Consider the following 26,260-nt stretch of genomic DNA (forward strand, 5'->3'; position numbering starts at 1 on the left):
TGCAGGACCCATCCACTGCTGGGGATGGCTTCCAGCATTTATGGATGGGAGGTTCACCATAACACAAGGAACTGTATTAAAGGGTTGCAGCATTGGGAAAGTTGAGAACTATTATCATAGGGTCAGGTTCCCAGGTCTACATATGAGTAACGGGTATATGTTTAATAGTCAGTTTAATGTTTAGTTTTCATCTGTGTTTCTAAAATATAACATTTTTGCATGTTTTCTATAGTTATAGGCATACCTATTTAACCAGGAATAACTGAAGCTATTGTAGTTCTTGATTCAGATATAAAATAAATTCTGAGTCTCTGCTGTGTCCTAGACATCATGCTTAAAAAGCTCTAGAGATCAATAATGCAGAGGATAACATAGTTCCGACCTTACCATACATGTTAACCACATGTCACACAAATAATGTCTGATTTTCAACAGAAGGTGAAGAAGAAAGAACCAGGTGTGGTGTTGGTGAGGGTGACTCTATTGCAGATCTTCAGCTGACCCCATAGCCACAAAAAAGATTTATGGTAGTGAGCTCCTGGAGAAAAAGTTAACTGTAAACAACGATGTGTTCAAAAAAAAAAGTTTTCCTCATCAGTATCTTTCCTCAAGATTAGATTCTTGGGTATCTCTGAAAGTTTAGCTGATTGAGCAGAATCAGCTGACATGAAAACATCCTTTAAAAGTTTTGCAAGGTTTTTCTCCCCATTTAATCTGCTTGTTTGGGTTTTATTTGCTGAGTGAGCAGAAGTCTTAGGTAGCTGATTATGCACCTTCATCAAGGCTTTAGTGGACCATGTTCTTAGAACAGAGTGTATTACCAAAAAAGGACTCTAGAGAAGCTATGCAAGGGAAAGAGAAATAATGCACAGGATGTAGTAGGAATGCTGCTATGAACTCCTTTCGTTGGGCTGGGAATCTTGGCCAGTATCTAATCCCTATCAGAGCATTTGTAGACACATAGGTCTTCATGTAGTGGGAGTTCATAAAACTGGGAAGAGAGATTTGTAAGTCTCCCTTTCCATCTCTGGGATCACAATGAAATGCCACCCTTTCTTCTTCCATGATGGGGAATTTAACACATTTATTAATTATTAATTTATTAATTATTGCTATCACTAACTACATTAAGTTTATAGTTCCATTCTTTTTTATAGTCAGTCTTAAATTTATTCTGAATGTGTTAATTACTAGTTTTATATTCTATTTTAAATGTAGAAATAATGGTGCACATATTTTCTTCCTACAAGGGGCTTTTTCTTGATGTTTCACTTTAAAAATATATTGCTAACCATGTAGCAAGGCAAATACTCAATACTATTTCTTCAAGGTATTTTAATTTTTACAGAAGTGTGATTTTGAATGTGGCTATTTAGTTTAATTTTTTCCTTTACACTGTAATTGGCTTTTCCTCCATTTCTGCCGATACTAATTTTCTTTTTGTGCTTGTATTGTTTGCCTAATATTACTCTGATGTCAGGTACAATACTATGAATTCTCATGTCATTTATCAAAATTTGCCTATTGATTAATTATATAATGGTCTTATTTAAGCAGCATGTTTATAAAAGAGTAAATGCAAAATAAATAAAGACCTATACAGACAATTGAACAAGCTATCCTGATTGACCTTATAATAGAAGTCATTATTATTTACCAAGTCAAACTTGAATAGCCAATGCAAATATGTGTAATTAGTTTCCTAAGCATTCTTACTCAAGTAAATAGATTATACATATAGGTGCAAATATATTGATTAGGATCATTGCAATGATTGTTGACCATAATCAAGATTTCTTACACACTTTATGCTAACAATACAAGCACTTCTATGATTACTAAGGATAGTTATTTAGCAACGCCACTCTTTTTAACTTTTCCCCTTGTAAATAAAGCCTATAATTCATTGAAGATATAAAATTCACTCTATGTCAGAAGAAATAAATGAAAATAATTCACATTAGCCTCTTAAGGTAGTGTAGCATTTGTGTAATATCACAATTATGACCAAATTAGATATTGAAAATTATTTTAAGCATATCTTAAGATATGTGAAAAGTAAAAAAGAACTTTAATGCCTTTTTGTTCCCTAGTAATAACATAAAAATTAAAGGCATGTATGCATACAGCTATGTATTAATTGAAAAATTACCTCTAAAGAAAGATGGTCTTCAAATTCCAAACCTAATTTGTAAATATAGTCTTATGAGAAATAAGGTATTTGATGAGATAATAGAGTTAAAGATGACATAATCCTGTAATCAGATAGAATCTTCATCTAATGATGAGCATTCCTTTTTTTAAGGTTTATTTATTTATTTAATGTCTATGCATGTACAACCTTATGCCAGAGAGGGAATCAGATCCCCCTATAGGTGGCTGTGAGCAACCATGTGGTTGCTGGGAATTGAACTCAGGACCTCTGGAAGAGCAGCCAGTACTCTTAACCACTGAGCCATCTCTCCAGCCCCAAGCATTCTTATAAGACAGGGAGAAAAAGGCACAAGATGAAGCAGTTGAGTTGTATAAAACCAGAGATAGAGACTGCAGTAACTCTATAATGAAGAGATATGGGCTTTTGGGCATCACCAATGCAGGAGAGAAACATGGGGTTGATTTATCTTTAAAATTTCCAGAAAGACCCAACCATATTCTTTCAGACTTCTGCCATCAAGCTAATGTGAAAAGCTTCTTGTAAGTTGTCATAGTTAAAACCCCAGAAAACTAATGTTTTCTGTTTTATGATTAACACTTGCTTTAAATTTAACAACGCTGTAGTAATGTACAAAGGAGATAGTGTGAATCAAACTTTTAACTTCATTTTTATCCTTCTTAAAATTTTCATGAGTGTGCAGAACAAAATAGAAAGGCCGTTCCTCTGTGTCACTCACAAAAGTCATGCAAATATGTAGAATCACCAGCTATAATATCATGTTTCATTGTCTATATTTAAAAAAAAATCACAGGAGTGCTCAGTAGTGTGCATAGAATAATGTTAGGAAATTTCCATAAAAATCATTGCAATGTCCCCATAGATTCATTTTCAGAATTCTTTCACTTGTATATATTTAGATATGTTATAAAACTAAATAGAAAAATATTGGTTAGAGCTATTTAATTTTCAAATATAAACAAGCACCTCTTTATTTTGTCCTGAAATATGAAGCATAGCTACTCAATGTACTCACTGTTTACTTATTGTTTCAAAAGCATGGAGCGCTATAACTGGGACCTGACAAGGACATTTGTACATAGAAAAATTGACATTTCCTTTACTCTACAAAATAATGAACTTGTGTGTTTTCCTCAGTTATAGCATTCCAAAGCACAGTGTACTTTTTAACATAATGTGTAGTATTTTTAATCCATTCATGCTTGTCTCCTTTTCTCAAGAAGTCAGGTTCTTTATCTTTGGTAATTTTATATTCTTTAATTTGAACTAGATTTTTATGACTATTTTAAATGAGTACCCTTTATCAGATGTCATGACCTATCTTCCTTTGAATATATGCACATATGAGATTTAACAGAAATTTTGCAGATTTTCCACATGAAAAGAGAATAGGAAGGCCTAATATATTATATTACTAAATTACATATATTATGTATATATGTATGTATTTAGTAATATAATTTCAAATTTAGTAGGTAATTTCAGATTTGCTATATATAAGAATTGTTTCAAGTTTCAAAAAGTATACCATTTTTTGTGTAGTACATATATCAGTTAAAATTAGAAAAGTATACATGTATACACACATGCACACACACACAAGAATGCTAGCATTTGTTTTTTTTTTTTTTTTCAAAATAAGATCTATTTTGGAAAGAGGACATTTCAAGTGAGAAAAAGATATTAGTCATCCCCTTCTTAGGACAGATTTGTTGTTATGCCAAGAAATTAACTTACGATAGTCAGTTCTTCCCAGGTTGGAGAATCAGCTGCTTAACCTCATGACTTTGGCATACATTAATGGTACAAAGAGAAACTTCATTTGCACTGATCACTACCATTTATAGAAGTTGTACTTTGATGGCAATAATAAATCCCTGTAATTTTTCAGCCTTTGTATGACTACAAAAGATGATAACTATTGCTCTATATTGTTCCTAGGTAACAAATGCCATTTGGTGAGGGGGAGCTGAATATATTGCTGGGAATTTTTGAAATGCTCATACCCGGGTTGTGATTTGAGCAATAATGCTTATGTACTTGCTATTGTATGGAAGAGGTTTTATCGTTCAACTTCTATCTTAACAGTTAGGCCAGAGTACTGATCCATAATTATTGTGATTCAGACAATATCATTAATATTTTGATATATGTAGACTTCATATTATAGAAAACAGGTTTATTGTGCCTTGGTAGAGAAGAGTGAAGAATCCATATGCTTTTCTGGGACATGCAGATGAGCTAGAACAGGCAGGTGATGCTCAGGAAATACTTTGCCTCATTTTTAACCCCAAACTCCATAAATAGGGCGATTTATCAGCCCCTTCACAACTGCGACTCCAACTGTATACATCTTACGTTTTAAATTATCCTGTTATTATGCTGTGTTCTCACAGCTATTTATAATCGCATCCTGATGCTGCTTGATTTATGAGTCATCACAGAATTCTTAATTTTTCTACTTTTGTCATGAAGCATTTATGATCTGTAGTGGAAGAAACTGATTCTTATTACATGACAAGAAGGTCCTAGGGGCGTTAAGATGTGCCATGCTAACTATCATTGCTCTCAGCTTTTCAGTGGGGTGAGCTTAAGTCAAGTGGAGGAGAAACAGAGAAACCATAAATCCTCCAATTACTTGCTCTTTACTATGCTGCCTTTTCATTGGTTGTTGCCATTCTTGCCTTTTTTTTTTTTTTTTTTTTTTTGCCATTCTTGTCTTTTTGTCACTGACAAGTACTTTTGCCCCCAGGCAAGCAGTTGACACTACTATGTTGTCTTTCTACGTTTCCTTTGGTGGCTCTTTGTGTGTGTGTGTGTGTGTGTGTGTGTGTGTGTGTGTGTGTAGTTTCCCTGCTAGTAGGGAAAAAAGCCATATATATATATATATAACACATAAACATTTCAAATATTTTCATAGGCTTTATTTGAACTTAAAGTGAATGTCCTTCTCAAAGTCCATTTTCCCTTAATTTTTTAAATCCTTTTAAAATAATATGTTATATGATTAAAACACGGTTACTCTGCGAAGAGTTGAAAACCTCACCACCAGCCACAACTCTTTTTCTTTTGATCTGGAAAGAGCAGCCCAAACTGCTTTCAGACATGCAAAATTAAAATTTCAAGAAGTCTTGAACATCAGCTCGGAACACATTTCAGATCTTTTAAACATGTTTGTTCTCTTCACCACCAGGCTTTCTCATTGCTGTTCTGCCAGGTAAAGAAGCCATTGCAGCCTGTTTGTGGACTGATTTGTCTTTGTTGTATGATTTTTGTATTCCTCTTGTTATACTTATGCTTCACTGTGAATTATCATATCTTGTACATAGGAAAGAGAACTTTCCAGAATGGAGTCTTCCCACATATGATGTGAAGGTGCTTCACCAACAGTCTTGCTGCCTAACACCTTTACTCTGTCACTGATTACAATTCAGGCAGGATTTTGTCCCTTTACTGGGGCCATTATAGAGACACCTAAATCCAGCACTCCTCTTGGATTCCAGAGGTGTGATAGAAATTCTTAGGGCATCACAATTGATTAACATGTCCAGAAAGCTATGTCTCATTATAAAATGCAACTTATGCCTTAAACTTGACATATTAAAAACTAGATTATTAATTTTTGTTTTGATCATTTAAAAAATAATCATACCTGCTTTAAGAAAAATCCCATTAATCACTTGGAAAAAGATAGACATCTTGGTTGGCTACTATTTATCCTAAAAATTGGGCTAGGGTTATAGTTAAGTAGGTAAAATGCTTGCAGTGCAAACACAATGATTGCACTCAGATTAAAAAAAAAAAAAGGCAGGAATAATGGTTCATTTCCTGTCATCTAGTGCTAGGGGGTGGATGCACCAAATCCGAGACAGTCTAACCTAATTGGTAAGTATAAGGTCTCCAAAAAAGATCACCATCTCCCAAACAAATGATCAAAAAGCAAGCTGAATGGTGTCTGAGGGAGGACATGACATCTGAGGTTGTCCTATGACCTACTCATGTATGTACACACACACACACACACACACACACACACACAAACACTGATGTTAGAAATAAAGAAGAGGAAGAGGGTCCTTCACTTATCTTGTGAGATTCTTCATTCTCAGTACTGCATCATGTACACGGCTGAGATAAAGTCCTCCTCGCCAATACTATAATATGCACTGGGCAGTGTCCGAAGTAATGGATGGAGATTATCTCACCTCTCCATTGTAACAGCCCAGTCAGGACCGGTTACCCCTATTTCCCAGATGAGTGAATTGACACTTAGGTAAAAAGTCACAAATCCCTTCTCGGCAGCTCTAACTTTTATTCCAGGTGGTGTTCTTAGAAGCAGACAAGAGGCTGAAGAATTGTGGCGGAGAGAAAGAGGCAGAGGTCACTGTGTACAATGGCAAACTGTGCACAAACAGGTTGTTTTTCAGCTGGGTGCTTTAACCTTAGGAACTGGCAACCCTGAAAGACAGAAGAGAATAAATACTTTTTTTTTTTTTCCGGAGCTGAGGACCCAATCCAGGGCCTTTGCTTGTTAGGCAAGTGCTCTACCACTGAGCTAAATCCCCAACTCCGAATAAATACCTTTTAAGGCACAAGATTTGGAGCCTTGGCAAACGGGTTTCAACCAAAGCTGTTCATTTGTACAGTATGTCAACAGTCTTTCAAATGAGTGGATTCAGTGTTCATTAATTAAAATTAATTAAATGTTGGGTCCTACTCCTTATTGATGGCTTGTGACGCTCCACAGAGAGGCAGTGCTGTTCTCAGATAGGCTCCTTTGAGCGATATTTCTCATTGTCTTTGAAAATAATTAAACCCACATTTCAATGTTAATATGATCACTAATGAAAAGATTCTTGTACTAACAGAGCAAGAAGGGACTTTAGAATCGTGGACTTTAGCCCTGTCCAATTAGGATGAGAAACGAAGCCCAAAGCATTGACCTAGACTCACCCCGACTAGAAACAAACTGCTGGCCAAATTAGTTCTAGGGAACCTACTTGAAAATAGATGAATATTTTTTTATTAATTATAAAAAGTTACATTTTTTTAAAAGTCGTATGCCTTTTTTTCTTCAATCAATGTAATTGTCCTTGGAAGATGGTTTAAGTTTCAGCATTTCAATAATTAGTATCATGTCTGAATATTCAATAGAAGCTTTATGGGATGTGTTTTATTCTAATAATAATAGACTTGTCTTTACAAATATAATTAAATGTTTGGTTATTTCCCACATAACAGCAAAATTATTTAATTACTAAACTTAAAATTATGGTTTAACAAAAAGACTAGCTGCCTATAATACTTGGACCTTAAAGAAGAATGTTGTTAATATTCTCTTGTGAATCCCTTCAGTCTCCCCCCCCATGGATAAATGCATTGTATTATTTAATTAAAATAGTATATTAAATTTCTCCCTTGACAATATCATACACATACATCATAACACATTCTGATTATTCTTCTCCCATACTTTTTTTCCTTCCTATACCTATAATCTCCCATCTTCCCTACAACTCCTCCCATGTTCAAAAATTTATGTCTCTTTGTTGTGCTTTATGACCCCTGAGTTTAACCAGGGCAGTGTGCTTGAGAAGGAGTGTGGAAGTACTCACTGGAGTCCTGTGGGCTCACCCGTAAGTACATAACTGAAAACAATAACTTCTACTCCCCCAGTATCCATCAGTGCCAACAGTTTGCCAAAGAGAAGAAAGGACCTATGAGGTGCTCTGACTAGGAAACCTTTGGCAATTTTCTTATCTGTTTGTACATCTCAATTTTAATTAATTAAAGTATATAATTAGTATGATTTAATCTCATTATTGTTATGGACTGAATCTTTGTATATACTGAATTCGTAACTTCCAAAATGATTGCGTTAGGAGGAGTGGTCTCTGGGAATTAATTAGAGACCTCACAGTCTAATCTATTTAAAGACAAACTCAGAGAGCTCTTCAGGCCCCATTCTGCCAGGGCAAGATCAAAAAGTCAGTGTTGTGTGTCCTTGAAGAAGGATCTCACCTAAACCTGATGGTGGTCACAAACTTAAGTGTTCAGGGTTGTAAGAAAGAAATCTCTTTGTAATAAGCAACCTGGTCTTTAGTACTTTGTTATAGTAGGTTCAACAAACTAATACCATTATTATTTTTTAACTCAGTTAAAAAAATAATAACCTGAAAGAAATGTCTTTATCTTTCTCTTACTTAATTTTTAACATCTACCTCCAAAGCATTTCATCTTCAAGCACTTGCCTTTGGCAGTATAAAGAAGTTAAATGTATCATTGAAATGTGAAAAATAAATGGTCCCCATAATGATATACAGAACTTCCAGGCATTCAAAACTTTTATCACACAAATGAACTCTGTCATAATCCTATTTAAAATGAGAATGGAATGAAAACCAGAGTACAAGTTATACTAATTAGGCAATAATTTCTGCAGTGTTCCTACTCTAAGAAAGATAAAAAGCATTTCCATTTTGGCTAAGCCTTACCCCATTCATTCATCTTCCATCAGGTAACTAGATAAGACTTACTTACTGTCCATGCTTGTATACCATTCCAGCTCCCCCCACTCCACCCCCGCCTCAAAAAAATCAAACACATCGTTCTTCCCAGCAGATAAAATCCCATTAAAAGATTTACTTCTGAGGCAGCAGTTAAAAAGAAATGACTGTGGGGATATTCACATTTCCATAAACAATTTTCATGTTCACTAGAAAGGGGCCCCCGATCCCTGTAATCTTGATATCCAGTGTCTCCCAGGACTCATTTGTACCATTCATAACTATGGGTTCTGTGGTCTCTTAGATAATGCTTTACAAACAAATGAGCCTTTTCATTTATTCCTAATGACTTTGGTTTATACAAAGAGATCTTAAACTGTCCCCAGAGCAATCATTTTGCAAAAATGTTATTAGAACATCTTTACAAATTTAGGAACAAAGGGGAGTTTCATTAACAATGGAAGTCATTGGGAATTGAGGGCCCCTGGCATATCCAGTTCTTATTTTCAGTAATGAGTAAGAATGATCTTGTGAACTATACGTTGATTTTATCTGGTGAATGGCAAAGGAAGTGAGAAACTGATGAAGTGGGGAGAGTTGCTAGAAAAATCAGCATTCTTGGGCTAATCATCTCTGCCTCTTTCCTCTTAGAGGAGAAATATGAAATTATACCTCCTGGTATCTGCTAATTGAGCAATTTTTTTCCTGAGACTTGGGGAGTTTGTTCCCAAGACTGAAGATTTTTTTTTAGGCTTTAGATTATCTATTCAAACATATGTGTGTTTCACTTTCCCCCTCATCAAGTTTGATATGTGTACTATGTACAACAGGACAGACAGCCTGTGACGGGAGTGAAAGCAGACCCAAAGCACATCCGTATTATGCAGCATTTACCATGATTTACAGCTGCAGATTTCTACATAGAACCTTTTGTCCTTCTATGTAGCTTTGATTTCAAAGTTATATTTCTTCATCACATCTATCATAATTTCCAAACTTTTATTGCTGGATTTTTGTTTCAAGGTTTCTTCTGATTGTTTTGCTATATGGTAGATCCTTTGATTACTGCTAAATTGTGTCCTTTTCAGACACTTAAAGGCTGTGTTTACTGGGTATCATGACAGTGCTGGTAATTGTAATGTTTATTGTTAGAAACCCAATCTTGCCACCACTGAGTATTTCTGAAAGATAACATAGTAAACACTGCTTAAAAGATAAAATTCAAAAAGATATTAGAGATGACATCCATGTCCAGCTTAACTCTCAGAGAATTACATGTTGGTCATACAGGCATAGAAATTTCTGTTTGGTTAGGCTCGGAGATTCACAATGGTGGTCTCTTAAAAGAAACACTGATCTTGGCATGATCTTCTTCACCAGTCTTAAGAGTTCTGACAGATCTAACAAAGGTTAACCACCAACAGAGTTCAGAGCCTGTTTTGGACTAGAAAGTACAGAGTACCTCCCCTGCTGCTCAACACAGACCCAACGTGGGTGGGGATTCCAACTGTTAGCTTCCTTGTAGAGGAAGCATTAACCTGTGCACACAATGCCCCAGTTTCTCTGAGTCTGTCTCCAAAGAGAGCATCAGGCTTTCCAGACATTGACTTCTGATGCATCTAATGTAATCTAGACACCTAACAAAGAATGGAGACAGTGGATTGGACTGTTAGACATCACCATTTCTCTCCTAGCTCAGCACAGAGTAAGCAGACAAAACCCGCAGCTGTCTGCTGCTTTCCTGAGAAGATGCTGTGTGGTAGAGGCCTTCCAGAATTTCTAGCCAGGCTGGTTTCTGTCGGTCTTCTCTTGTACGAAGCATCTTTAGGAACTTGTGCAAAGAAGAGTAATATACAGAAATCCACATAAATAATAAAGCTAGAAAGTGAAGAAATAAGCAGAGAAATCTAGAAACTCCTCTTAATGAAATAGACCTGATTGTTTACTTGTTAGTGCAAAATCACTGTCATAAGTGTGCTCACTCAAGCTAAGAGAAAATGAAAGTAAAGCTATGAATTTCAATAAAGATGAAAATACTTAAAAGTACCAACAGGGCATGGAAATGAACAGCTGAACTAAAATTCACTTGAAGGCTTCACCAGCAGATGGAAGCAATCATAAGCATCAGCAAATCAAAAGCAGATCACTAGAGGTAATTATCATAGAGGAGAAAACTTACAGGGATGGAAACGAGTGAAGAAATATGAAGGGACTTTTAGGATACTGCCAAGCAGACCAACATGAACACTGCACAAATCTAGGTGGGAAAAGACAGAGGGAAAGGACCAGAAAGTTGTTGGAAAGATACAGAGCCTGATTCTTCCTTAGTCTGTGGAAGAAAATTAGCATGCAGGACCAAGGAGTCCAAGAATGCAGAATACAATGAATCCCAAGAAATTTATACAGAGATACTTCACAACCATTGGCATCACTCATCTCTAGGCTGAAAAGGTAGAATAGACACATGTACACAGAGTGTATAAGTAACTGTATTTTTATAATGGAAAATATCCCTTCTCAGCCCAGAGTCCCTTCTGCTATAAAAAGTAGCTGAAGACACAGATGTCATGCAGACATTAGATACTGACAAAAATAATTCAGACACAGACTACAAAAAGAATAACTCAGAACATGGCATTCCTCAACATGTTATTTTTGGCCTCTGATGACTCTTTAGAATGTAAGATGTTGTCATGACCAAACCATGTGTGCATTTGTGTGTGTGTGTGTGTGTGTGTGTGTGTGTGTGTGTGTGTGTGTGTGTGTCTTACACAGTTTAACTAGTATAGCCAGGAGTCACCTCTAGATGATAAATGAAACAACTTTACCTAGTGGCTGTAGTATAATATTCATGAAATTTCTAGGGAGTATAGTTTGTCATCTACCGTTTAACTTTGTTTCTTTTCTTTAGTTTTCGTACTTTTAAACATGGAATGTTTTGTATGGATGCTGGTCATGTAACCATGAGAATCCTAACTTACTGGGCTCTATTTTCATCTCTTTGATTGGTCAATAGCTTAATTAGATACTAACATACCTAATATTGATTGCTGAGTTAGTGATTTCAGGAGAAATGCTAGAGTTTTTTTTTTGAGGGGGGGTTTACTTGCAAAGTTCTGTATCAATTTCTTGGCCAAAGCCAAGCAGTATTGCAGTGTTGGCCTCTCCATCTCATAGTACTTGGAGAGAAGACCCATCCTGATATATAAGTGCTGATTTATTGAAGACATCTGACTGATCTTAAATAATACCTATTCAGAATGAGTACTTTCTATAAAACAAAAACAAAAAAAAAACAAAACAAAACCAAAACCAGTACTCTCCTTAGTGAATTTAAGTATGCATTGTAGCAAGCTGGTCATAAACAGAAAGGAAGAAATCTGTGTCACCCACTCTTGACAGGAGAAGACTCCTGCTGACAGTTTCTATTTGATATCCAGGCTTAGCTAGAAAACAAAGATAAGCTGTGAAGTCCTCTACTGCTGTGGACTCTACCTGTATCCTCCTCCACTCTTGTCACCTTTTAAAAAAACAGATGAACAGATGCTTGCCTGCTAACACAGCCCCAAGGGAAAGGGTTTCTCTCTTGTGAGCAGCCTTTCTTAACCACTGGAAATTACTCCCATCCCCACACTTGTAGACACTCAGACTTTCTTCTGCTTTTTCATACTGCTTTATCCATACTTGTGTTTAACAATAAAAGTTCTGAATCTTTAAAAAGCATTGTTTCTTCCTGTGACTTGGAGAAGACAATCTGTGTAGTCACATTCAAATTATTAATGGGAAATGTAACTAACAGACTAATGAATATTACAAAAAGAGATATACACATTCCAACTTGTAAAAAGTCTTCAAATATTCCTTAAGACAAATATTCTAAAGAGCAAGGGAGTGTGGTGTATCATGGAACACCACTGTGAGAAAGTTGACTTGCAAATTTATAATTCATGAATTGCCAAGTGTAACTAAATTCATGCTAATTTTTCTCACTCTGACTTTTTATTTTGGAGTCAAAGTAATAGTTTACTATTGTTTTATAATAACCACATAAACATAGTGGAAAGGTCTTTATTAGTTATGTTTTATTGTTTATCATTAAATTTATGATTCTATATTTGTAATGTTGGAGGAAATTACTTCTAGATAATATAAAAATGTAAAAATGGCCAGTTAGCTCAGTTGTTTAGAATGTGAAGCTAATAACACCAAGGTCATGGGTTCTATCCTGTCTACTGGGCACATGAAAGTCCCTTAGTGCTGGATCAATGGCTCAGCAGTTAGAAGTACTTTCTGTTCTTTTAGAAGTCTTGGCTTGGGTTCAATTCCAAGAAACCAGCTCAAGGGTCTGACAACCTGTAATTTCAGTTCCAGGGGACCTGATGCCCTCTTCTGATCTCTCCATGCTCTGGCACAAACCTGATTCAGTTACATACACTCAGACCCTCACACATACACATTACATTTTTTAAATAGATTGTTTTTCAAAAAGAATTTAAAATGAAGTGGTTGACTTTTATCCAAATAAATTCACCATCTCTACCTTTGTTGTCATTTTCTGAGTGTATACATCATGAAAGCAAATTTTCAGATAGCAATTCAATTAATGCCTTTGAAAATAGAAAGGAGTTTATGTTTTTGATGCTTTAACAGGGCTTTTGTTGTTAGTTTGTTTAATGATAATTTTATGAGCATAAACAAAAATGAAATTCAGAACTTCCTTGGAATAAAAGACATTATTTTATTTTCTAGTCACCAATATATCTGAATATCAGTACTAAGTAGTGTTACACTGTTTTAGGAGAAACGTAATTGGTAAATCATCTTTTAAGTAGCTGGCTGTAGGAAAGCAAAATTGGTCTTTATTGTCAAAACCACAAGCTTTTGATTAATAGAAAACCACCACGGGTTGCTTCCTTAGAATACCACTCAATGTTAGAGACATCGTCTACTGCACAGGAGTGTCACTGCTGGACGAGGATGTCTGGGAGTTCATCTGGATGAAATTCCACTCCACTACTGCAGTTTCAGAGAAGAAGATATTACTGGAGGCTCTAACTTGCAGTGATGACAGGAACTTATTAAATAGGTGAGTCCATTAAATTTCCCAAGTTACTTTTGTAATGAATGTTACCATCTACAATTAAAGTGCTCCAGAGTTGATTTTTATTTCCTTGAATATATGGTACTGTAAAATTTGGTCCTATGAAACACATCTTTTATAAAGAGGTAGAAGCCTACATGGTAAGATGACTAAATCAACTTGACTTGAAAGACAGCATTGTTTAAGACTAATTATTTTATAAAGTTTTATATATATTTGAGAAAATATTTCACTGTAAAAGGAAATGTTTAGTGTGAAGAATTTGAGTTGGAGTTGTGTCAACATATATGATTTGTGATTTTTTTCTCATCCCATAGATATTCTTAGAGTTTAATTAATGTATTTTGTGAAAGTGCCATGAATTTTATCTGTATTTTCTAAACAGAAATTGTTTGGTAATTATTCATTGGGAAAGTTTTAACTCAAGTATTTTTGAAGAATATGAATAAATTGTGATTTTTTTTAAAAATTTAAGATTATAAAGGGTTTAAGTTTTCCCACAATTTTATCCTTATAGGCTTCTAAACCTGTCTCTGAATTCTGAAGTGGTGTTGGATCAAGATGCAATTGATGTCATAATCCATGTAGCCAGAAATCCACATGGCCGAGATCTTGCCTGGAAGTTTTTCAGAGACAAATGGAAAATACTAAATACCAGGTAGAGATTATAATCTATTCATGCCTGAATGAATAAATGAAAACCAGTATTTGAGGGATAGATACCCAAGGTTTTTGTTAGGGCTATGAACCAAATGTTAAAATTAGACTTCATAATATTCAGCAAAGATGGCTGTTGCTATTCCTTGAAATTCGTGATTATTTTAACACTTCTCTAACATTCTTCATTTAATAAAGATTGATAACCTTAATTAATGGGAAAGCATGGAGAGAGTAAGAATTGTTTAGCAGGGCAACTTTGCATGGAAATTCATCAAACTGCATAAAGTTGAAATCCTTTCATAAAACTTGTATATTCTGTATATATTATAGAAAAAAACATAAATCACATATAAATGCTATTCCAACAAGGAAATTTACTCTTGTAGAATTGTTTTAGATTCTCTTTAAATGTAAATACCATAAAACACCTCAGTAAAATAGTGACACAGAGAAAACTCATTAATCACTTGGATCATTGTATTATTCCAGCTGCAGTAGAATTAATTCCCAGGATATCTTGTTTCGTGGTGAGAATTCTTGAGCTTCAATTTTAGAAAATATTTCATTATGCATTTAAATATATTATAATAAATGCTAATTTATGTCTCTGATAATCTCTATGGTATTTTAAAATTAAATCTATTATGGAGCAAGTAAATGCTGCATGTAATTCTTCACCATGAATTTTTCCCAGATAGTAAGCAGACCTAACATTTGGTCTCTTGAAAGCTGATGTAAAAACTATTGTGTGTTTTTTCACTCCTTTATCAGTTACTTTTGCATAACAAGTTCATCAGAATGTGTTGTTACAGTTACATACGTTTCTGTCTAGAGCCACTTTATTTCTAGAAGCCACTAGTATACCTATACGACACACTGACATTTTTTGAGCTTTCAGTTCACATCTTAGAGTGATAGGAAGATTAGAGCTTGCATTGCCATTGTATTTATAGTGAGTCATGTAACAGGCAGTAAGGTGAAACTAATATGTATGAACATTTCAGTTTAAAGGATTTCAAACACATACACCAACCTTACTTTGGCTTTATAAACCAGAGCTCAGTGGAATTCATTCATATATCATTTGTTTCTTCTTACTCTGTTTCTCAGCATGCTCATTTTGTCCCTGAGAACCTATGACCACGATTCATAAGGTAGAAAGGCTGAGATTTCAGTCTACAAATATAGTAGTGTTTATCTTCACCAGGAGGAGTGCTTTTATCAGCTGCTATTTCCCTCTCAATTCTTGAGCCTCAGGGCTCATGGGAAGGGCTATCTAGGATATTATATTCTCACTTTACAGGGTCCTTCTGGTTTTAGGTATCATGTGCTTTCATGGCTTCTATTTCTCCCAGATACATTTCTCTTAGCTCACACCTTTCATCTGATGTTAACATGTAGTAGAGCCACTCCTGTCAAGTCCCCCACAGGATTATACCTGAAAACTAACCCTATATTTCACACTAGTCTTTCTTTCCTTGTAAGTAAGGTAAGTATTCACCATTTGCTCAAGCCACACAGTGAGACGTCTATATAGACATCCTCCTTTCTGTTGCCGTATGTAATAACAGACCCAAGGTCCTCTCAATAATCCTAAGTGTTTCTTGAGGACACTATTTCTACCACCACATCTTTAGTATACGTTTGTTTGTTTTTCCTTTTCTTCTCCACTAGTCTAAAAGTGGTCTCCCATCTTTCTGTCTCATTACTCACACTCACTGCCATATATATATATATATATATATATATATATATATATATATATACACATGTAACTTTTTTCTTTTTCCTTTTCCTTTTTTTTTTTGGTCTAGAACTTCTAACAAGTGTTGATGACTCCCTTCTATAAAATTAAGAATGATTCTGTGCCACACTGAACATAGGCACTTCATGGTGTGTGTTTCGTATACCTCTCAAAGACTTTTCTTCTGGCCCAGCCTCACAGTTTATGCCCTCCTGATGCCAATAAATTTAAGCTGTCTTCACATGCCACGTGGTTTGACACTTCTTTGCCTTTGCTTGGCATTTCTTTCTCAGAACAACATCGTACTTGTTTATATGCATCTCCTAAAATGCAGAGCTGTAGACCTTCTCTGAATTCTGTGCATCATTTCATCAATCTATATCTAGTTATACTTAATGAGAATTCTCTCTCTCTATGTCTGGGCCCTCAACTACAGAAAATACGAGGTAGAGATTATATTCTACTCTTCCTCACCTGGGAGTGTAAAGGAAAACCAAGCTTACAAAAAAGTGGCTTTTCTTCTTGTATGGTCAACCACCTTTCTGACCACATGACCTTTACAATGGTCACTTGTACTACTATTGAAGTGACTGGTTGTTTACTTCTTTGAGACAGTATCACCATATAATCTCAGCCACCCTGGAGCTCACTAAGTGGACCAGTCTATCCTCACACTTATCATTCTCCCTCCCTCTGTATTCTGAATGCTGAGATTGTGGGTTTGTGCCACGGCACCTGGAAGTTTACAATATCAAGTGCCCATCTATTTGCTTTGACTAAAATGTCTTTTCCTCATCATGGAAATCCTCCTATTTGATCCCCTCTTTTACATGATAAAACTAAATCCTTCAGCAGCTAAAGTACTGAAGAGCCTGCCAGTTGGGGAAGCAAAAGAAAGCATCCAGTAATAATGATGGGGCCTTTGCCTCTAAAAGCTCAGTCTTATTGTTTATTTTTGGTTCTAAAAGCATGAAAGCTGTGATAGATGGCCTTAACGAAGTAGAGGCAAATTGACAAAGTGAGAGGTTTCTATTCACAGATATTCATTGTCCAGGGATCATAAGTCAAGAAATGGTGTTTATAGTATAAGAATTATATATTATAATACATAACTAGATATTTTAATAACTACTTATTTATATAACTAGATAATTTAATAATAAGAGCAACTGATGCTCTTTTATGATTTTTTTTTGTGTGTGTGTGAATTGCCTTGGTTTCGGAAACTTAATTAGAATTCTAAGATCTATTACGACCACAGAATCTGTGTGACATACTGGTTACGACTGAACTGGTCTTGCTCTTCTTCATTTCTTGTAAGATCATCCTTATAATGATCTTGGTTGCTATATACTAGAGCATTAAAAAATGCCTCTCTCTCGGGTCTTGGCTTGCAAATAGAACAATGATGCTTGAATCCATTTCTAGAGGCCTGGATATTCATAGACCCATTGACCTTCGGAGGGATCTGAAACATTGTACAGCAGGCCAGGGGGACCTGATAGAATCTCATGGCAATAAATGCTCCTTTGCCTCCCTCCCTCCTGAGAAGAGTGGCCAGTACTTCCCTGAGAGCTGGTGATCACTGATGGCCTTTGGCAAATGCAACCCTTGGGAAATGCTACAAAAATCCTTCTAGCCAGATTTCTTAAATTATGACCTTGATAGACATTAAGACTGTTTTCTTTTGTTTTTGTAGGTATGGAGAAGCGTTATTTATGAATTCCAAACTTATCAGTGGAGTTACAGAATTTCTTAATACAGAAGGTGAACTTAAAGAGGTAAAAATCTTGTTACAATCTTTTTAAATAAACACATGAAATTATAAATGTAGTTCCAGTACTTCTTTGCATTAGCCTCTACAAGTTCCTTTTGCCCCCTGTGCATGCTTCCTATAGACACATGTATTCAGACACTCACATTCACACATGCACATAAACACATGCGTGCATGTATGTGCATGGGTACACACACACACGTACACACACACACACACATACACACACACACACACACACACACACACACACACACACACACACACACACAATTACCTGCAAAGAAATCTCTAACATATTAAGCATTGAATGACTATGAACCATGGTGAGGGCTGTGGAAAGTGTTCAAATGTAATGAATTCCATAGCTGGGGACCAGACATTCCAGAGATCTTAGATCCAACCACTGCTTCCCAAATGATTCTGTGAACTCAGGTCGTAAACCATTCATAACAACTATGCCAATGACTACATGTCCAGAAGGGGCTGTGCTTCGTGCTGAGGTACACAGTAAAAGTCTGAGTGCTTATGTAGACACAGTAGCCTGCTAACAGCTATCCAGTCTATAAATAGAATGCCTTCATATTGTAGGAAGGAATACCACTACTGGAAACACATATTGAAAGCAATAGTTTGCCTAAGATAGATTGCTTGGCTCCATTACAGATTAATTTTATTAATGAAAAGAAGCTTGAGTTTTTAATGAACTTGTGTCCAGGTTCTGGAATATCTATCTTACCAGTTTCTTATTATATCTCTCAATGTGTAAGCCATTTAAGTGTCTCCTTCCCCTCTATTAACTCCTCTCAGTACTAGAGAGGGATATAAAATGGGGACTATCAATCACACAGAAAAACAATAACAACATAAAGATTCTTTCATTTGATTATAATAATTGATGCTGCCTTTTCCTCTTCTGCTTCTACAGTATACAGCTAATATTTAGCACAGAAATTCCTAGTTTCATTAGTTTTCACAGACAGCTGGAAGCTGTGACCCACAGATGATCCCATTGAGCAGCATTCCTTTAGAATCATTGGACCGGGTACCTCTGTCACATCTTCTAATATTGCTCAGTTTCCTGAGAGCATCTCCTTTTACTAACTTAGGATCTGTCACAATGAGTACTGTCCTGAGCTAAAGCTCCGATTCTAGTAATTCGAATGTCAGTCTTTCTCCCTGCTATGTGGTTCTCAACCTTGGAGGATTTAGCTTTGAAATCCCAGAATATTTTTGTTCCTTTTTTTTTTTTTTTTTAATGAAAGGAGCTAAATGGAGAGAACTTTCATGTACCCGTAGGAAACAGAAGGCATGTGCAAATTATAATTGTTTTCATTATTTTTACCTTTAAACTGAGTGTTTTTAATATCATGATTTAATATTCAATAATCAAGAAATAAAGTATTGAGTTACCCACAACTCCCACAAACATTGAAGTGAGCCCAGAAGTCCCATTTTTTCTCCTCTTTCACCCTGTCCATCCTATTTCCTTTCATCTCCTGGCTCCCTTTCACCTTTATCCCTCTTTTCATTATTTACCATTTATATATTCCTTGTTTTGATAATACAAACGTCACAAAAATCATGTTTTAAATTGAGATTTAGTTGAATTCATCACATGCAAACCTTCTTGCTTTATGCATTTCACTTACTTCATTTTTATTCTTTAATTCATTGCCATTTTTAATGTTCCGAGCGACCCCCTCATGAAAGTTGCGATTTCAAAAAAACTGGAACTAAATTGTGGATTTTAGTCCATCCTCTTCGAATCGGATAACTGAACAATGCAGAGTCTTGGTGGAATGAGCGATGAGTCGTTTTACCGTGGACTTACTTGCTCTCACTGTCCAGTTTGGCTGTTCTGCTGGAAGCCTTTCCAGACTTTCCCCACCCAGCCATTTTTTGGGTGTAGGTGTAGGGAATGTTATTTTTCAGGTGGGCTAGGATTTAATTTCTGTTGTCACTCACCCCTTCCTTAAGCAGAAAGTGTTAAGGAAGATCAATGTCTTCCCATTGAGGTTATACCTTGTTATTGCTAAGCCTGTAGATCTGAAGGGGATCAGCACCTTCGTGAATTATGACATTGTTTTCAATTTTTAATTACACAATTTGTGTATGTCTGTGTGGGGGTATGTGGTACGAGTCCAGGTGCACCCAAGAGGCCAGACTAGGCTTTTGGAACCCCTTAAATTGGAGTTACAAGCTGTTTCAGCTGACTGAGGATGGTGACGAGAACTTATCTGGGGTTCACTACAAAAGCAATATGCTCTCCATAGCTGAGCCATCTCTCCAGTCCCTAAAAAAAATTATCAGCTTCAATATTTTAATGACTATTAAGTAGATAAATTCTGTTTTATGGGCTCTTCCTTCAAACTGTTCTAGTACTGGAGTTTCTTCTTAATTATGAGGAACTAGCAATTTGACTGATATTCCTTCATGAGGCAATTCATTCTTTCCTTAATTTTTGAATTAGCAGAAACATAACCTCATAGAGCCACAGAGACCTTGCAATTTTCCAACGAATGTCCATTGAACACTCCCACTGTCCTTGGTTCCTTTGTGAACATAATACACAGCCCTATTACAAATGAATATGCATCCTCTCCATCACAGAGACTCCATTTACAACTTTAATGGGGAAGTCTTTTACCTCATAATAGACCAATAGCTTCTTCTATTTAGTTCTATGATTATCAAGATTCTATTATGCTTTGCAATTCTCTCTTAAAGTACTTTATGATGCCGGAGTCGAGGATACCCTTAAACAAGATGGTTTTCAATGTTAAACAAAATTTAAGAGCTAGATTAATAAACTCACCTAAAAATTGTGCTAAGAAAATCAGAAGGCATGAACAACACTGAGATTTTACTAAATTTTATTTTATGAAAAGTGTCTACACTTATCCAGAATAAAAGCATGACAGATAAATATCTGAAAACCCAATTAAGATAAAACCTAATGGTGGCAGAAAAGAACCTGTGAAATCAGCAGAACGGACGCTAAGTGCCTTTGTCTATGCTGAGCCTGCACAGACAAGCAAGCTCAGCCAGACATTGCAGGTCCCTCAGGGACCTGTGAGAAGGCTCTGAACTCACATTCTCCATAAGCAGTACTTAGGAATACAGGCCACAAGATCAATTTATGGCAAATGCAGAGCATGTGCCAAATATGCTCTGATGGCTAAGCTCCCCATCCAATGTCTGAGTCACCTCAGGATCACCGAGCTCACAAGGGAAGTATTTAGTGCACTTCAATCATAATTTGAGAATGACACTCTAGAGATCCACTAGTTACATTATCTATAGAGTTCTCTTACATGATAATCTGACTTTGTATCCAATCATGTTCAAGCCTGTGGTTTAGTTTTCTTCAAGTGTTCAGCTTGTTTCATGAAGAGACCTGAGCATCTTCATGTAAGGGAAAGTTGTCAAAGGACCATTGATCATTATCTGGAATGTCCAATGAATGCCTAGAAACAAAATGATAATGGAGAACACATTTTGAAGAGAATGAGTGTAATTTTCATTGATATGTAATATTAATTTAGTATACTATAATATATTCTATAATAAATCACACAATTCAAAATGGAATAAAATACATTATTTGTTGCTGAATGGTCATAGAATCTATCTGAACATAAGTATGTGATTGAGAATGTACCATTGTACTAATGAATTTCTAATAATCCAAATAATTTGTGTGCAAGTATTTGTGGGTATAAGCATACTGTATGGTATATGTTTGTATAGAGCAGTGCCTATGTTGGAAATATGCAAAAAATACTCTCAATCCATTCTTTATTCCTCTTTTTCTTAATATCTATAATTTTAGTCAAACATTACATTGATTTTATGACAATAAAATAATTCTCAGTTATGCATTAGATAGCTTATGCTTGCTTTAACATACAGTGACTTTGATATCAAATATGCAGTTCTGTGATAGGCTTTTCCATGGCCAACGCTGTTAGTTGCTAAACTTTCAGAAAGTTCATCAGTGTCAAGTAATAAAATAACACCATCAGAAACAAACCAAGCTGTCCATAAACTAATATCCAAGCTAAATTGGAGATATAGAATTAACTGCATTTTCAACACCTCCGTACCTCAGTCTTCCTGCCCAGATCTCATCGTGAGGCCCTCTATCTCCCTCCTGGCAGAGCCTCCATGTGGCACCCTTCCGTGTGATGAGTCACACCCCACAGTAATTATACTACATAATGTCTCCTTGCTGCGAGTTGATTTTTCACGTTTGTCTGTTAGCACTGTCATTGTTGGTTGGTTGCCAGTTTCTTAAGGCACACAGAACACAAAGTGAAGCTGCTGATGTTTAATCTTGAAGAAAATTCCTTGAGTCTTCTCAGGGTATATGAGCTCCCTAAATAAGACTGTCTGCCAGTAATAATTATGACAAAGCTCTTAAAAAAATTTTTTTTTGTTGTTGTTGTTGTTTTTGAGACAGGTTGGAGCCTATCCTGGAACTGGCTTTGTACACCGGGCTGGCCTTGAACTCACAGAGATCCACCTGCCTCTGCCTCCTGAGTTCTGGGATTAAAGGTATGCGCCACCACCACCTAGCTCTTAAAAGTTTTAACTTCAAATTCTCTGACTAAATGGGACCGTATTTTTTTCCTTATCCTTTCTAAATCTATTTGGTTGGTTGTAATGTCATTAATCACCCAGTTTTTGTCGCACGACTTTTTTGTTCTAAAGTCCAGTTACTTTGGTAATCTTTTGACACTGAAGATAGTTTTAAGTCCTATACTATGTAGTTTTAGAACATGACTAATAGCCGGGCAGTGGTGGCACATGTCTTTAATCCCAGCACTCGGGAGGCAGAGCCAGGCAAACCTTGTCTCGAAAAACCAAAAAAAAAAAAAAAAAAAAAAAGAACATGACTAACAATTTTCTCTATTTAAAGGAAAAAAGTAAACCTTTAGCATTACATTCAGTTTCTGAGGCTCTTTGCTATGTTGAACGTGCCTTGTAATTAGAACTGGTCTTTGAAGCAAACCACCAACCTATTTTTTTATAGATAAATTAAATTGATTATTTTATTATCTGCTGTGTTCTATATGGCTTGGGTCCTAGAACTCTAGCTATGGACAGCAAGGTAATGATATATATATATATATATATATATATATATATATATATGTGGAATGATAGATATAGGGAAGCTGGGATCAGGGTTTTCTTTTGTTACCTACCACTTCCACCACAAACTGGAATCTCAGCTGGTTTATTAGGTACAGCACAGGGGAGTGGTTACCTGGTATCAGTAGACAGTCTCTACATATAAGCAGTCTCAGGATACAAACATCCAGGAGGAGAATGCCATAGTCCCTATTCTTTGCACAGACTAATTAATCTTTCATAAACACTCACATTCCAACTCCCAAAAATAAAAGCTTTGCCATCCCTCTTTATCCAGGATCATATGGATAATGGCTTTACCAATATACTAAGGACCAATTCATCTTGGGATCTGTGCCCTTGTTAAAATACACTTTTACACAGAATTCCTCCACTCTCTACGGTTACCTATTAATGAAACAAGAAACTACATTTGGAGTAACTGAAATTGTAGTGCCCAAATATGTTTTTCTTTGCATTTCGGAGTAAAGCATGTCACCCATAGATACAACCTATTGTTTTAAATGTGTTTTTATTAATTAAATTTGTTCTTCACAATTTCATAGATGTAGTTACTCTTACTCCTGACCCTCCTCTCTTCCCAACCTCTGTCTAGTCCCCTCTTTTCTACAAATCAATTTCCTACACCCCATGTCTTCTATGTTTTGTTTGTTGACCCACTGAGTTTAACCAAGGGCACTTGTGTGACTATAGCTTTGGAACTTTTCATTGGAACCTGGTGGGCTTGCTGGGGTGGGAGGGTGCAGTTAACACAACTAAGGACAGTGACTGTTTTTCTTCACAACTCTATCGTTAACCAGTTAGTTCAGCAGTAAGGTGCAGGGCCTTATGAGCCCCCTTCCATTTGTAATTGACTGATGAAGGGGCCAGGGTCTTGCAGGCCATTCACCAGTAACTGCAACTTCCGTGGGTTCATGATTGCAATGATTGTGTCTTGCCTGGAGCATACTTGCAGCCTGATCTTTTAACTCTTGCATTCTTCCCACCTCCTACAGTATTTCTTCTCATTTCAAACTTGTTCCACAATAGTATATTTACTTCCTATCACGATTACGTTACCAATCCAATCCATTTAATGGAGGAGCACTATGTCACTCAGTGAAATGTAAGTTTGGGTTTTATAAAGAAAAAGAGATTATTCATAAGGTGGCCACACGTGGAGAAATGAGTGAAAGTGTCTCAAACCTACAAATCTGAGAATAGGGTTTGGAAGTACACATGGGGTAGACAGGCTGGGGGATTTAAGTTAGGAACAGCATTTAACAGTGATGTGATCAGTGTGTTGTTCATTCAGAATTGCACTTCATAGCTTTTCATAGGATCCCTGGTCAGAAAATGTCAGTGTTAACATGATACATGGGAAGAGATATTGGTCCTAAAATATCAAAATGTTATATAGAGGACAACTGCTTAGGCCTAAGTAACTCTAGTAGGTTAAACAAATGCGGTCTGAAAAGTACCACAGGCAAGTCCTATCATCATAATCAACACACCAGAGATGTTAGCCTTATACAGCAAATGCAGTGGAAAAATAAGAATGCAATGTTTGGGTGCATGACCTTTTAAATATAACTGAAAACAAATAGAGCTAGAGGGTTCATTCAAGTTTTCCTAGGTTTCTACGTGACACTTCATCTCAAATGCCTTCTTTTTTTTTTTTTTTTTTTTAGTTTTTCGAGACAGGGTTTCTCTGTGTAGCTTTGTGCCTTTCCTGGAACTCACTTGTTAGCCCAGGCTGACCTTGAACTCACAGAGATCCACCTGGCTCTGCCTCCCAAGTGCTGGGATTAAAGGCGTGCGCCACCACCGCCCGGCTTTCAAATGCCTTCTTATTCGTGCATATTCTACATGGATTCACATAAATGCATGTAGATTCACCATGTTCAATTTCTATTTCTAGCTAAAGAACTTCATGAAGACCTATGATGGGGTAGCGTCTGCCTCATTCTCACGAGCTGTGGAAACCGTGGAGGCCAATGTGCGTTGGAAAAGGCTTTATCAGGATGAGCTGTTCCAGTGGCTGGGGAAGGCCATGAGGCACTAATGTGTGTCACTTACCTAGAACTCAACTCAGAGTTTTGAGAGGACCTGCTTTCTGTGGAATAAGGAGGCTAGCCAGAATTTCAGTGATAATGTGTGGGAGAACTTTTTGTTGTTGCTGTTGTCTGTTTGGGTGGTGGGTAATTTTCTTCCTTCCATTCACTCTACATTTGTTTCTCCACTGGATGTTCCTCTGTATAGAAACTCTTGCAAGTGACTCTTTGCCCTGGCTACTTCAGCTGTACATTCCCTGCTGTTCGGGACCAAATATGATAGTGGTGCATGTTGATGTTGCAGTCAGTTTGGAAAATCCTATTCAGAATATTCTGTGCATGGATGTATGGTCCTGCCTGTGTTCCAGCATGCTTATTTAACATGTCCAATGTTGTATGTGAATATATGTACATCCAGGATGGGCATTATGCAAAAGCACAAAGATTATCTATGACAATCAGTGTTGCAATGAAAGTAAAATCTTCAGAAGGGAATTCTATCCTCAGCCATGGCCAACAGGAGAGATAAAGCAGCTCTGTGAACAATTTGTATCATTTGTTTTCGGCACTTTGATTGTCTGGCAATGATGATTGCATTGCTAACTCATTTTCTTTGAGTTAAAGCTGTGTATACACTTGCAGAGATGTATAGATAGTATGTACATATGCACATGTACATAAGAAAGCTCCATATGTATATAATATGTTGTAAATGCACCTGTGCGAAGAAATCTCTTCAGATCAAAGGAAATTTAACTCTTTTTTATAAACGTGTGGACACTTGGAAAAAGCTTCGTATAATTTATCTCACCACTCCCCTTCCTACTTTCTAACTCACTTTCTTAACTGCTTTTTCATCTATGTGCTGAAGAACGATCTAGTCTACTACATGAAGATGAATCCTAACAAAACATATGTGTAAGCTAATCAGTCTACAAATTCCCTTAAGTCAGTGGCATCCCTTCACCAATATCTGTCATTATTTTGGTCAACATTCCTATTGCATAAACCAGTTTTGTGTAAACTTAGAATGATTGGTACTAAGAAAGTGTTTATTTCTAGCTCCTTTGTCTTTCTTACCTGAGATAGTGCAGAGTTAAATTCTC

At 36.2% G+C, this 26,260-nt stretch overlaps 1 protein-coding gene across 1 annotated transcript in view; it reads left to right on the forward strand.

The window, feature by feature from the left end:
* Trhde (thyrotropin releasing hormone degrading enzyme) overlaps window positions 1-25,944 on the forward strand; it is a 382,411-nt gene extending 356,467 nt beyond the window's left edge. The window contains exons 16-19 of the mRNA XM_059245179.1: window positions 13,598-13,765; window positions 14,298-14,438; window positions 17,884-17,965; window positions 25,022-25,944. Of these exons, the coding sequence (XP_059101162.1) occupies window positions 13,598-13,765; window positions 14,298-14,438; window positions 17,884-17,965; window positions 25,022-25,165 (535 nt within the window). The 3' untranslated portion in view covers window positions 25,166-25,944. The remainder of the gene's footprint in view (window positions 1-13,597; window positions 13,766-14,297; window positions 14,439-17,883; window positions 17,966-25,021) is intronic.
* The last annotated feature ends 316 nt before the right edge of the window (window positions 25,945-26,260 follow it).

The sequence above is a fragment of the Peromyscus eremicus genome, chromosome 18, assembly GCF_949786415.1.
Source record: "Peromyscus eremicus chromosome 18, PerEre_H2_v1, whole genome shotgun sequence".
NCBI classification, from domain to species: Eukaryota; Metazoa; Chordata; class Mammalia; order Rodentia; family Cricetidae; genus Peromyscus; species Peromyscus eremicus.